Source organism: Nansenia antarctica, assembly GCF_963989245.1.
Source record: "Nansenia antarctica genome assembly, chromosome: 14".
Lineage (NCBI taxonomy): Eukaryota > Metazoa > Chordata > Actinopteri > Argentiniformes > Microstomatidae > Nansenia > Nansenia antarctica.
Genome location: NC_137684.1, coordinates 19,942,972 through 19,958,191, shown reverse-complemented (window position 1 = coordinate 19,958,191; position 15,220 = coordinate 19,942,972). Strand labels below are relative to the sequence as shown.

The 15,220-nt window shown below is 41.4% G+C and overlaps 1 protein-coding gene across 1 annotated transcript in view; it reads right to left on the bottom strand.

Moving 5' to 3' along the window:
• nell2a (neural EGFL like 2a) overlaps window positions 1-15,220 on the bottom strand; it is a gene marked incomplete at both ends in the record, with an annotated part of 67,971 nt that overhangs the window by 16,311 nt on the left and 36,440 nt on the right. The window contains 2 exons of the mRNA XM_080545396.1: window positions 7,239-7,334; window positions 8,223-8,345. Coding sequence (XP_080401522.1) covers window positions 7,239-7,334; window positions 8,223-8,345 — 219 coding nt within the window. The remainder of the gene's footprint in view (window positions 1-7,238; window positions 7,335-8,222; window positions 8,346-15,220) is intronic.

Below are 15,220 nucleotides of genomic sequence, written 5' to 3'. Positions count from 1 at the left end.
TGTACGGTACAATACAGCACCGTGCTACTACACACAGCACAGTGGTTTGTACGAGACATGCAAAACAAATGCAGAGCACATCTCTCAAATGTTCTGTCAAAACTCTAAACACTCCATTGTCCACAAAAATGGGGACAAAAGCAAATTGCCAACTTCAAATGTATTTCAACATTGTGCTGTTTCATCCCATACTGACAGCGTTGTCTTTAGCCGTGTATCGCAGACTACAGCACTGATCACTCATCTACAGTATCACATATTATGATCACTCATCTACAGTATCTCCTGTAGGTATCCACAGCAGCCATATAATACATAATTCATGCTCTGTCAGAGTGGTCAGCACTTTGGTGTCTGTCATTGCGATGTGCCACCATTCCTTTAAACATATCAGTCTGGGTAGCTCTGATATGCCCTAGAGAAAATGGCATATACTCTAGGCCGGGCCATTGCAGCAATCTATCAATCGAGCTGCCAAGAAATCACAAAGTGCTCTCTCAAGCTAATACTCTACCATGACTCAACAATCTAGAGACCTTCTTGGACTGCTAGCATTACGGAGATAGATTACTTACAAATGTGGATCATGATCCATGAGCACAAAACACAAAGCACAAATAACATGTTCTATCCCCACACAAACACTTGATTTATAAACCATTATTTTAATAAATATTGTAAATAATATGGCTAAAGATCTGTGAATAAATGCTCTTACATTGGCAAAACAAATGTCAAGTGTGAATAAAAACAACAACACTTTGCGTTAGAACTGATAAATCTGGATGCTAGCAGTCCAAAAAGGTCTCCAAATTGAGTCACGTCAGAATAGAAGCTTGAGAGAGAACCTTGTGATTTATTGGAGGCTCCATTGATAGTTTGTTGCATGATAGATGGTATATATGCAGTTTTATCTAGGGCATATCAGGGCTAGAGCCTGGGCAGGGATGACAGGCCCCAGACACACACACAGATGACCTCATGGGCTCTGAGGGCCACGGTTCTAGCTCTGGTGCTGCATATGCATGGATATGTTTGTGTGTGTGTGTGTGTGTGTGTGTGTGTGTGTGTGTGTGTGTGTGTGTGTGTGTGCGTATAGTGTGTGTTCGTGTCTGTATCCTCGATCTGTGTTTTAGGCCAGGCCTCTGCTCTCAGCTGTCACAGGCAGGCAGCCTGCCACTGTTCTGGAGTCAGCGTGTCCCAGGGGGGAGGCTCTAAAAGCTGGGTGGGGGGGTCAGGGGGGGTGGGCAGGAGCCTGTGTGAAAGCTTTTCCATGTTCAGCCACCAAGCCCTGCTCGACCTCGACCTGCCTCCCTCCCCATGGAGGGTAGAAAGACACTAACCCAGCCCCCATCCTATCCATCCATGTCCATGTCCATGTCCATCTTTCTCTTTCTTTCTTTCTTTCTTTCTTTTTTTCTTTCTATCTCTCACTCACTCCCTCCCTCTGTCTCTTCCTCTGTGTATGTGTCTGCTGCTCTCTCTCTCTCTCTCTCTCTCTCTCTCTCTCTCTCTCTCTCTCTCTCTCTCTCTCTCGCCATCCCGCTGTTCCGCTGTTGGGAAAAAGGAAAGCTCTACATTAGCCTTATATACGTCTCTTGGTGAGCCCCTCCACTAAAGTGTTCTCTTTTGTGTTCCTCTTTGGGAGCATGTGTCATGGAGTGAAGAGACACACGAAGGACCTCCTATCTACTGACTGACTGACTGACTGACTGACTGCAGTAGCAGTAGCAGAAGCAGTGGGCATGGGCCAGGCCTCTAGAGGTGGCACTAGGGCACATGAGGACTTGTGAGAACATGAGCTGTCACAAGGCAAGGCATACAATAGGGGCAATTCAAAGTGCTTTACATACATTATTTAAAAATACAGCAAGAGGAGCATAGTAAGAAAATAAAAATGACAATGAATAAAAGCAAATATAAGAAGTAAATAGATAAAACATTTAATAAGATAATAGTTAATGGAAAGAAGACATTGATAGAAGTGTTTGTGTTTAATCATAACTGCTGCAAAACATGAGGGTTTTTAGCTTAGATTTAAATATTTTAAGGGTTTGGGCCTGTTTGATTTCTTCAGGGAGTTTGTTCCAGGAGCATGCGGCAGCGTGATTGAAAGCTGCTGCACCGTGTTTTGTTTTTACTCTTGGAATGATTAGCTGATTAGTCTCAGCTGACCTTAGGGACCTTGTGGGAATATAGGGTGGGAGGAGATCTGATATGTATTTGTATTTGTGATTTGTATGTAATTAGGAGGATTTTGAATTCAATTCTCTGAGAGACTGGTAGCCAGTGCAGGGATCTCAGGATTGGTGTAATGTGTTCAAATGTATTTGTTTTTGTTAGGAGTTAGGACCCTAGCAGTGGCATTTTGGATGAATTGCAATTTACGAACAGCTACTTTAGATAGGCCTGTTAGTAGACCATTACAATAATCAAGTCTACTCGAAAGAAATGCATGGATGAGTTTTTCAAGGTCTTGCTTGGACATGACACCTCTCATTCTTGTTATGTTTTTCAGGTGATAGTAGGCTGATTTAGTTATTGAGTTTATGTGGCTGTTGAAGTTTAGATCGGAGTCTAGAATTACACCAAGATTTCAGACCTGTTTTTTAGTTTGAAGAGAGAGATAATCAAGTTTTGCACTGACTTTCGATCTTTTGTCAGGTGCACCGAATTCAATTATCTCTGTTTTGTCCTTGTTTAGTTGGAGTTTTGTGTCATTGACATTGCAGCATTCAGATAAAAAAAGCCCAATAATATCACAATAGTAATAAGTAATGTAAGTAAGTATAAAAGTAACATGATGCAATATAATACAATACAGTATGGTAGTAAATTGTTATATTATTATTATAAATGTGTGTGCGTGGTTGGGGAGTAGCAGTCTTTAGTATTCTCCCAGTGTATTTCTACAGGAGCCTAATTGGTTGGGAAATAGCTGTTTGTCAGCTTCTGGGTTTTAGCCCCGAGGCTTCAGTACCGTTTCCCTGACGGCAGTAGCTTGAACAGTTCCTGATTGGACTGGCTGGGGTAGCTAATAATCCTGAGGGCCTTTCTGACACACCGGTCCATCCACTGATCTTCTCAGCTGTCCGCACTACATTTTGCAGTGCTTTGCGGTTTTGGGCAGTGCAGTTCCTGTACCAGGCAGTGATGCGTCCTGGCAGTGATGCATCCTGTCAGGATGCTCTCGGTTTGTGCCTCTGAAGAAGGCCCCAGGGATCTTCGGCCCTAAGCCCAACTTTTTCAGCCGCCTGAGATGGAAGAAGCGACGTTGTGCTTTTTTCACCACCTGGTTGATGTGCTCATCCCAGGTGAGGGTCGAGGGAGGGTGGGAGCATTCTGCAGATCAGGACCTTGATGATCTTTTCAAAGCATTCGCTCACTACCGGGGTGAGAGCAACGGGGGGGGGGCAGTTGTTTAGGCATGTTCACTTATTCTTTTTCGGTACTGGGATGATAGCAGATGACTTGAAGCAGGAGGGCACTATGCTCGTGGAGACGGAGAGGTTGAATATGGTAGTGAAGACACCAGCCAGCTGTCCTGCTGTCCGCTGTGTGTGTGTGTGTGTGTGTGTGTGTGTGTGTGTGTGAGTGTGAGTGTGTGTGTGTCTTCAAACCTCAACTGTTTACGTGTGTGTGTGTGTGTGTGTGTGTGTGTGTGTGTGTGTGTGTGTGTGTGTGAGTGTGTGCGTGTGTGTCCGTGTGGGTGCGTGTGTACGTTTGTAAGTGTGTCCTCAAACCTCAACTGTTTGAATTATAATCAACCTTGATGATTAACTGTTGAGAACAAACCTTAAAATAGACGCAGCCCTGAGCAACATCACGACACATTTCGCTCATTGTGTGATTAAACCAGGGGGTCTAAACTCTGCAACACAACTGTTTGTTTAGAACTAATTGGGTTTTAAGCGCATTTGGTTTCAAACAGTTCCGTCATCCGAAAGTACAATTTTAGGTTTAGATTGACCATTTTACTGCGTTCTACTTAGTTCACAGTACAGAATGTTCCCGATTCTATACAGAATAAACCCTGACACACACGTGACGGTAATTAAAAGTGAGTATTTTGACTGTGTTATTACCATGATACTGTACATGGTCATCAGAGCTCAAGTGAACGGATGGAGAAGGGGATAAGAGATCATGGTTATTACAGTCTCAACAGAAAGAAAAAACATGCACCAGAGAACAGCACCTTGAGAAAAGTAATTTGCTGGCAGTAAAAGGGGACGCCTCGTAAAAAAGGTCCTTTATGTGCAATCAATACCTGCGCCAATGAGTGGGCTGGTCTGTGTCTCTCTGCCGGAGAGCCACGCTGAGACACAGAGCAAACTATCAAGGCTGGCTGGGGGTTCTATTAACCCTCCTCTGTTGTCTTGTACTCACTGGCATTCTCATATAGAGGGACTGGGAGCATAACACTGGTGGTATAGATCAAGCATAAGTAGCATTGAGCTAAACGATGTAGTCATTTCAACCTTCTCCATGATGGTTACGTATACTGCATTGCGGATAGAGATGCATGTAAACCAAGGAAGAGCGCAGAATATAAACCATAGGAATTGATTACAGGCTTACAAGATGTATTGAAATGACGTTTGAAATGACGTATTCCTTAACCCGTAAACATACAGTAGGTCTAACACGGGGCTTGTGTATATGTGTACAATAGATGATGGGCTACACTATATTTAGCATCAGTGGCTTGTTCTTTGGTTAATTTGAAAAGAGAGATAAACCCTAGAAGGGGAAATGCCATGCTGATTAATATCAGGTGTGATGTAGAGTAATTCCCATACTGCTGAAACTGCAATTCAATTCCTCCGATGGGCCATTGGAACAGGAACAATGTCATTACTCTTACACTACAGAACACAGACGCATAGGAGACGGGGCATGAAAACTGTGCCTTGAGAATAAAAAAAAAACACACCTTGACAAATTCATATCCTCACCTGACTCTGGCCTGACAAAAGCACAAAGGCTTTCTGAGGATACAGTGGCTTCGGAAAGTATTCAGACCACTTCAACTTTTCTTCAACTTTTCACATTTAAAATAACATTTAAAAAATGATCAATCAAAAGATTGTTTTACATTGGAAATAGGAACGTTTTACAGTAAAGATATATAGAAAAATATCTTTCAGTTGAAGGGAATACTCTTAAATTCCAATGATGCTGCATTCACGTGTCATGTGTTAACCTTACTGCAGCTCGCTAGGTGAACATGAATTACTACGTGCGATGGGAGAGCTACTCGCTACTGAATAGTGCTTGGAATGGGCATTTTGGGGCATTTTGGGGCATTTTTATCTGAATCGATTTGAAGAAACATAATGGTTGACACACAGACATGTCAATCATGGCTTTTTTTTCTGAATAATAACAAGCAACCGTGGATAGAATTAAGAAACTGTATCTGTTGCATTATTTGTGCTTTTCCGAATAACGTATTCGTATTCGGGTACATCCCTAATCATGTTATGGATATATTTGTCACTGGCAAAGACTGTGTAGTTTGTCAGGATCAAAAGAAAATTATGAGATTTGCTGAGTTCGTAGTGACAGCCTAATCCACACAGTGTGTAATTGATTCCTATACAAATCAGACTCTAAAAGCAAATGAACAATATTCATTCTGAAATCACATTAACTATTATTCTTGCACTCAACTTGTTGAGTGACTTGTTGAAGACATTTTTGGATTTGAGCAAATTTGTCATAGCAATGGTTCTAAATACATTTATTTATTTCTAAATACATTTTATGTATTTCTGTATCCATTTCTGTGGATGGCCTACAGCATTGAATTGCAGCAAGACCAAGGCTTTCAGAGAATAGTCTGAATTGAAATTAAGAAATATATTGTAGACAGTTGACCTCCACATACCATGGAAGATAAATTAGATAGCTGCAGGTTGAAATTGTATTTCCTTAACCTCAAGATGTAACCCCACAGACATTCCCTACTATTGTGTTGACTGAAGTTCTGTGTGCAGAAGAAAAATAAGCCGATGGGACTGCATATGACTGGACAGTATATGTTCTCTCACTTTTAAAGAAGTCTTTGGGGAATGACAGACTGCAACCCACACATGAATTGACTGGAAATGACACCGTACCTGGAGGGTTGTGATTTGTTACTTGAAAAAGTAATCTATTACATATTACTTGTTACATTTAACAAAAGTAAAATTCATACATTACAATATTCTTTTGCCTGTTATGTATTATTTTATACTCTGTCCATTCAGCACAGAGCTCCACGATAGGCCTACCTGTATCAGATGAGCAAAGGTGTACCTTTTCCTTTCCTAGTACCTTCCTAGTACCTTCTGCCATTGTTAGATTAAGTTTTCTTGCATGTGTCCTTGATGATAAGTAATCCCATTGATGTTATGCCTTTTATTTCAATGCCTAACTGCCACCTTTCTGTGATCTTCGGTTTAACAAGAACAGGAAACAAGTTACAGCATGAATTCCGTAGGAGACTAAGCTTATTGTTTTGTCAATGTCAAATGTCAGCAATGAGCAATGAGACTCAAGGGTATCATTTCCCTTATCAGTGGGTGTGGTTGTGAAACTTTGCCGACTGTTTCTATAAGGTCCACCACGTCAGAGGAATAGGTACTCCAACTCTCGACCAAGGCCCCAACCCCGAAGAAGAGTCCCACATTATCAAACAACTGCAAGATGAAAGTAATTCTAGCTTTTCTAACATAGTTGATGTACCATACTGTAGATTTTTCATTTAGATATCCAAATTGGACATTAGTCTAAGAGAAACCTCATACTATGTCACTGTTTATCATCACTTTTCACTGTCACTTACAGTATTATCATGATATTGTCACTGTGTGTCCTCTGAATGTTAAGAATGTGAAGGCCCAAATCAAGGCACAAAGGAGTAAGTAAATACATCCTTTGGATTTTAAAGAATATTACTTGTCAATACCTTAATGGCAAGTTGTCTCATGGAGATTGTTCACAGTACACTAATGAAAGGTCAAATCAAATGTTAAGTGATACCCGAGAGGACCTTACGGTAACCTCAAAGGATTTGAATTTCAAACTCTCTCTACTTGTGCTACAGTATTTCTTATTTCGTGTCAAATTCACACCTGTTTTCCTAATATGTTTAAAAACCTCACACCCCACCTCCAATGTGCCACTGTATTCTGTGCAATCTTGTAGTAGTGTTACCTTCGGATGGCTGGACAGAGAGGATGTCTTACCTGTCTCACATCTCTTCCCAGTGAAGCCTTGCTGGCAGATGCAGTTGTTAGGTGACACACAGGATCCTCCATTCTGGCACAGACCGTCACACATAGCTATAGGAGTAACACAGGGGTAAATACTATTTTTACTCACCAAGATTAAATCAGATTATTAATTAGACAAACAGTACAATGCATTCATGCACAGTCCATGGGCTAATATTGTGATGGGATTCATTCAGCATTTCAGTATACCTTTTTTAGCTTTTCTTTTAGCTTTTTTTCCCCCCTTAATGATTCAGTGGGATTCATTCCAGCTATTCATTCATCCTTTACACTTTTTTGGGGATGATTGATCAAAATAAAATAAAAAAATAAACAGTGAACTGGTCTCAAATGAGCTCAAACACTTAAGAAATAAATAACAAATACATTTGCTGGGAGTTTGTTAAAAAATGCCGTAAAAGAAAATCCCTTTCCACCAAAGAACCGTGTAGATATATCTGCCATATATCATACCTCCACTATGATTGGAAATTAAGTAGTGTCTAGTTGTGGAATTATATTTAGCAATAGCGATATTCTGAGTCTGGGGCAGTTCTTATGCGCTCTGCCCTGCTGGTTGCACGATGCAGGACAGCTGTGAAAGGAGACTGACCAGGCAATGTTCAGGCTTCCGTTCACACTTATCGCGACACGGTACTTTCCATGGAATTATACATACAGTATATATACATGGTCTCGACTAGGGTAATTGCCAGAGCTGATTTCCCTGGTCAGTCGCATTCAGACATACGCCGACCCTGGAAATTGCATGGAATCTACTGGGAAGGCTTGTATGTGTGAAATGGGCTATAGATAGATTGTATGTACCATAGACACCATAGATAGACTGTATCTACCATAGACACCATAGATAGACACTGTATCTACCATAGACATCATAGATAGACTGCAGAGCGCCGACTCTTCCCGTGTGCTGGTCTGGTCAGAGGATCTCACCTTTGCATACGGTGCCGTTGCCAGTGTAGCCCGGTTTACAGGAGCAACTGTGCCCTCCCACCGTGTTGAAACAGAGGGCGTTCTGGTCACAGCTGTGCAGTCCGCTCAGGCACTCATCATGCTCTAGAAAACAGCAAGAAAGAAACAGCACCTTAGGACCAAAACAAAACAAAACAAACACCCCTCACGCCCTCTCTCCATGGAGGTCAAACACACCTGAACGGCAGGAGGCCAGAGAGACAAACGATCATAACAACCTGAGGGCCGGAGGAAAAGAGACGCCTGGTTTCTACCACCCAGTCATCCCCATCACTGTAATCTTGCTTTCATCTGCAGAGCTGAACAAGCCCTTCCAACATGTCCTCCAACTGACCATGAATGCAAAGGCCCGTCTTTATTCCCCGGGATGTAGACAAATATTATCTATTCTGTTTGTGAGCGTTGCAGAGTTTTCATGTTGCTGTCTGATAAGAACTTGTTTAGCTTGCATTACTGTAGGCAGTGGTTGAGAAACTTTTTTCTCTTAGTATTTATAGTAGTATGTTTTCCTGTGACACATAAAACAAAGTGCAACAAAGTATTACTTAAGTTTGTAATCGGGGCCAAGCAATATTGCCACGACCCCTAGATATCAGCAGCAAGCCACTGAGCGGGTCATGACCAAACAGTTGGGGAAAGAAAACTAGCCAGATACACAACTCATTTTGGCAGAGAAAACAATATTTCCATGGCTGATTGGGGGTCTGTGCAGTGAGAGCTGAAATGAGAGCACAACGAGTAATGAGTGAACAAATCCATCAATGATGCAAAGATGCTTCATAAGCATAACATTCTATTGCTTATCTCTGGGTACCACTCTGTCCTCCTTCTGTTAGTAGATTTCTGGGCCACTCTTAGCCTGGCAGGGAACTTTTTCCCATTTCTCTCAGCTGTTTGTTGGCACATTTGAACAAACAAGCTCTCGGGAGTCTTCCAAAACAATGACAATATACTAAATGACTATGTTTGTATGCGTGCCTTTGAGTCGTTTCTCGTTGTTAGTCTTGTCGTCACCGTTGCTAGTGACTAGCGACAATGACTGCTAAGTGCGAGACATTGAACAATGGAACAGCCCCTCATGTTGAAGGTACAAGGCGGAGCTAGAACTCAAACAGGATCTGAATGATAATGCGTGTCACAGGAGAGAACGGACGCTCCATCCATTTCATTGTCATCATCCAATTCCATTACGTGTCCTGACCAGAGTCAGGCTCGTCCAAATTGAAAGTGACATTGTGATGAGTTCTTCCTGTGAGACATTATGATGTACTATAAGATGGATGGGAAGACATTGAGGAACACTGGCTGCGTCCTGTACCACACCTGCTGATGGGCAGGATTAAAACCTGGTCCTCCCCCCCCCCCACAGAGGCAGCATATAAAAGTGTAATAGGAGGGGAGAGGGGAAAAAGAGAGAGGAGATTTGCCCAAGGTCACATCTGTCTATGGCTGACGGCCCAGGGAGCGGTGCACCATCACTCTAAATCGACAGGGTGGAGGAATTGGCAGATTGGCGCGCACGTGCGTGTGTGGGTGTGGGTGAGTGTGTGTGTGTGTGTGTGTGTGTGTGTGCGTACGTGTGTGTGAGAGCAAGGACAATCTCCTCCTGTGTGTGTGTGTGAGAGAGTTAGAAGGTTATCCTACTATCTGTGTGTGCATGTCTTTGTGTCAGGAGTTTTTTTTTCTCCTGACTGCTGCTGCTCATCCTGCAGACAGATAAACAATCAATTATGTACAAGCTGTCACCAGGGATCTCTCTGTACCGTGCCCGACTCCTGTAGCACACTGACTGACTGTAGCCCACCCAATACTACCCACCCTTTGTTCAACAAAATATGTGAAACAACCCAAAAAAACTGCATGACGCCCTAATAATACAGTATGGCGTACAGTACAGTGTGGAACCGATTACAAAACGTCCCATGTGTCCCCAGCACTACCGTAATTAGGCCCCTATACTTTCTTTTATTTCTTTTTGGTGTCTTTTTATTATTACCTACTCTATCTTTTCAGTTTGTAAAGCATCTTTGAGTGTCTAGAAAAGCGCTATATAAGTCTAATGTATTATTATTATTATTATTATTATTATTATTATTATTAAAACCCATGGAGAAGACTGGGACAGACATATCAATCCTTTTGCATAATGGAGGCATTCTGGCCACTAACAGGTACACATCACAAAAGCTCTAAATGTGTAAGCAGTGTTGAAATGTAATCTATTAGCGTCTGTTTGTCATCTCACACGTATCAAAGTCAACATAATCTGAGAGATATGAAGGCCTAGGCATGGGGGAGGAGGGAGGGGAAATGGTTGTGAAAGAACTGAAAAGGTTGGGAACACGCCACTATGTTTTCCCCAAATCCTCTATGCCTGCCAGGCTCTTTGACTACGTAGGGTGGAAGTCATCTTTTTCTAATCTTCACTGGCCCCGACCCCCTGCCACGAACCAACCACCGCCCTCCCTCCATCCCTCCCTCCCTCCCTCCATCCCTCCATCCTTCCCTGCATCCTTCCTGACCCCTGCCTCTGCCATGGTCCGGTCTAGTTATCATAGGATTAAAATGGGGGGCACACACGCACACGCACACACACACACACACACACACACGCACACACACACACACACACACACGCACACACACACACACCTCAGGGCAGCCACACTCTAATAACGTTCAGAGGGAGAGTGCACAGTCAATCTGCTACCTTTCATGGATTAGCTGCTAATCTCGCTGAGCGAGGAGCACCCCGGGCCCTTTAGGAAGGAAGGAGGAGAAAAAAAAAAGGAGGACAATCTTGACCTTCAAGATCAAGGGCAGAACGGTAGTGAAAGAAGAAGCGAAAGTTAGATGCTTCTTTCACGGCTCAAATTCAATATGGTATAGAGGTTGTGTGTCAAAGCTTTTGTAATACATGTTTCACTTGAGGAATAACATAAAGAAATCACCAGTGCTCTAGTCGTCCGCTGCCAGCGGGAATCTGAACTATATGTGACCTCCTTCACTACATGGGTTCTTATGTAAATATTGTGTGCTGTTCAGCCCACTAAGACCCAGGGAGAAATGGAACCCAAACTCGGTTTCACTGTACAGACATCTCTGTGGGTTTAGCCATTAAATCCACTATTTTTTATTTATTTTTTTATATTTATTTAATTTTTTAACGTTTTCAAAACGTTAAGTAACTAACAGTATCTTCTTTCTTTCCCATCACCGTGCTACATATAGACAGCATATACTGTACACCATCTACTGTATGTAAACTTTATCTATTGGGGAAAAGGGGATATCATTAGATGTTCCTGCTGAGGTTTGCAATGTATTAATTGCTCAAATCCATAGAGAATGATAAAGATCCTCATATTTCATCTGGATGTGCTACAGTACTTCAATAAATATCATATGGCTAGTTTCATGTTTTGCTGAGCTGTAATATTTCTTTTTTAAGCCACTTGGGGAACAGCTATTCCCTTTAGACTCTGTTCAAACAGAAACATATGTTCGATTGCTATTAATAATGGTCAGAACCCTGTGTCTAGCTTAGCACAGTGCCATCTATACTACTGATATCAACAAGAATGTGAGAGTGTGTGTGTGTGTGTGTGTGTGTGTGTGTGTGTGTGTGTGTGTGTGTGTGTGTGGTGTGTGTGTGTGTGTGTGTGTGTGTGTGTGTGTGTGCATGTGCGTGTGCGTGTGCATGGCTGTGTGTGTGTGTGTGTGTGTGTGTGTGTGTGTGTGTGTTTGTGTGTATGTATGCTCTAATAAAATCAAAGGTCGGTTTGATTTGATTTCACCCCATACAGACCTTGAAAACCATTTGAATTAAGTATGATTATTTATTTTGGACAATGGATAATCGGTAGAAGCTATATTGTATGTTGTGTGTTCTATATATTATGTACTGATGCAGTGATTGTAAATGCACACTGATACTTCAATAACTCAGGGTGAGATTACAGCAGTAATTTGACTGTAGCAGGCAAAAAGTAATTACATCGGTCCCTGAAATAGCGTTGGTTTAATCAGAGAAATGTACTTTCATATTGAAATGCATAACCATGTTGCGCATGATTCCAATTTGAAGGCATTATAATAGTAATCTATGTAACATATAATAATAATAATAATAATAATAATAATAATAATAATAACAACTTTAATTTGTATAGCGCTTTTCCTGCAAACGTTGCAGCCCAAAAGTGCTCCAATCATTATATAATCATAATTTAATTATTTTGTCATTTAAAGGCAATAAACTGGGTTTTTAGTCTTGACTTGAACATAATTTGCTGAGGTTGCATCCCTAATGTAAACTGGCAGTGCATTCCACAATTTGGGTGCATAAAATGAGAATGCAGCCTCACCAAATCTCTTCTTTTGTACACAGAGAAATCTACACAGAGATGTGGTACACAGAGAAAACCAGCGTCAGAAGACCTGAGCGCTCTATTGGGCTGATATGATAGCAAAAGGTATTTCAGATATTCTGGTGCTGTGCCAGTGAGAGCTATAAACAAGCAGAACAATCTTGAAATCTATTCTGCAGTTTGAAGGTTCCCATGGTATTCGATAGTTTGTCTTTTTGTGGTTTTGGTCCAATGACAAGAGTCTCCGTTTTGTCTTAGTTGTAGAAAATGTTTGGACATCCAAAGTTTTATATCTCAGAGACAATTCTCCAGCGAGCTGAGTGCATGTGAATTATCAGGCAATACTGATATGTACAGCTGAGTATCATCAGCATAGCTATGAAAATGTACAACATGTTTTCTAATGATTCCACCTAATGGGATCGTGTACAGGGAGCAGAGCAAGGGACCAAGAATAGACCCCTGAGGGACCCCACATGGGATGTCAACATTATCAGAAACAGAGTCTCCCAGGACAACAGAGAAATGCCTACCAGCTAGATAAGATTTAAACCACTCTAATACAAGTCCTGAGAGACCAACACCGTTTTTTAAACAATGTATTAGAATACTGTGATCTACTGTATCAAATGCAGCACTCAAATCTAACAAGACAAGAACTGATACACCACCAGCATCTATGATAAGTCTGAGATCATTTACAACCTTTACTAATGCAATCTCAGTACTGTGGTACTGAGGTAAAACCTGATTGAAACTTCTCAAATAAAATGTTTTTGCTAAGAAAATCAGTAAGTTGTATGAAAATCACTTTCTCAAGGATTTTAATTAGAAATGAAAGGTTAGATATGGGTCTGACATTTCAGAGAACAGAATTATCTTGCTTTCCTTTCTTAAGTAGTGGTTTTATAATGGCAGATCTTAGGGGAGTGGGAAAGATGTCAGTTGATAGAGAGCAGTTCACAATGTCTAATACATCATCAGTTAAACAGTCAAAAACACTTTTGAAGAACCATGTTGGGATTGGATCAAGTGAGCACAACTGTTTTTAAAGTATGGGGGTTGATGAGCTTAAATGAATCCATGACATCAATAGGCATACTTAATTCATCTGGGAGTACCAAATTAGATTTTTTGAATTCTCAAATTATTTTTCTGATCTTATAATGGAAATCTTTTGAAAGAATGTGGCAAATTCATTACATCTAAGTGTTGAAAATGACTTGTTTTCAACAGGCACAACCACTGCACTTTGGGGTTACCTTTATTTTCAGAAATGATATCAGAGAAATAGGTTTGTCTCGCCAACTTCATTGCCCTATTATATATAAAGATCTGGTTTTTAAATATAGTGACACATATTATAGTGATCCACTGGGCCTCCAGCATTAATCTTCATTGTAAATCTGAGAAATTAACAGCTGCAGCATCCAAGAAGACAAACGACTAGGATAATAAGATCTGCCTCTGGCCCCCGGAGATACCAGGAAAAATAACTGTAAGTAAGAATCACACACAGGGTGTGTCTATAGGACATTAAGCAAACGACTTGAGTAAGCAAGGTGTGTTTCTTTCTCCACTAAAATAAATCAAAAGAAACGAAGATCAGCGATGTATGAGAATCCACCGTTTTCTTCCTTTTCAAAACTATTCCTGAAATACTAAACAGTCTCCGATCTCTATTAGTCACTTTCTCCTCCTCTTAGTTTCCGATTATTTCTCGTTGACAAGAGGGAAGGAGAAGCCACCAGGGATATGCTGCAGATGTGGCAGGAAATCGAAAACTCCTCTGGGGCTTTCATTGTCTTGGTGTGTGTCTTATTGCTTTAATTCCAAACCCCCCAAAAGCTCAGTGGGGAGGCTGTGCGGTACCCAAATCCTCTGGCACGGCACAGACCAGCCAGCCTGCAGCCTCTCCTGCATTCAGGCTTCTGCTGAGTTAGTTTGCATTAGTGCAAATTGCTTTTTTAATTACCGACAGAGAGGAAATGTGGTGTGCAGTCCCCCCTCCGCAGAGACAGCACACACAGGGATCTACTTAGCCTCATATTTCAGACTGTAATCAAGTCACAGGGAACACGGTCGTCCGAGCTACTATCACATCTACGGAACGGTAACAAGTTATCAGACAGAGAGAAGGGGACCAGGGGCCTGCTGTTCAATGACCATAGTTCAAATAGTCATTTCTCAGAGCAACCTTTGTAGTGTTCTCTACTTTACAGAATACTGATTGGAATCACTCATCAAGCCTTGGTGGTTTGTCAGTGTTTTTGTTTGGGCATACACAAAAAAAAGGGGGGGGAGGGGTGGCTGGGAAAGGAAGAAAAAAGAGAAAAAGAAAGAAAAAATAAATGGTTCCAGTGCTTTTAAGACACAGCATTGAGAGATGTTCAATACACTGTAGTCAGGCTTATACTGTAATACAGCCAAGTTGGCAGACAGAGGCACTCATGCAAAGTTTGATAATAATTACTTTCCAGAGGACATAAAAGCTTTAACAAAGAGGAAAAGAAGTAAGATGGCACAAAACTAGTACACCATTATAAGCATAAGTAAGGAAGATGTTTGAAATTGAGTTGATTCCCTTCC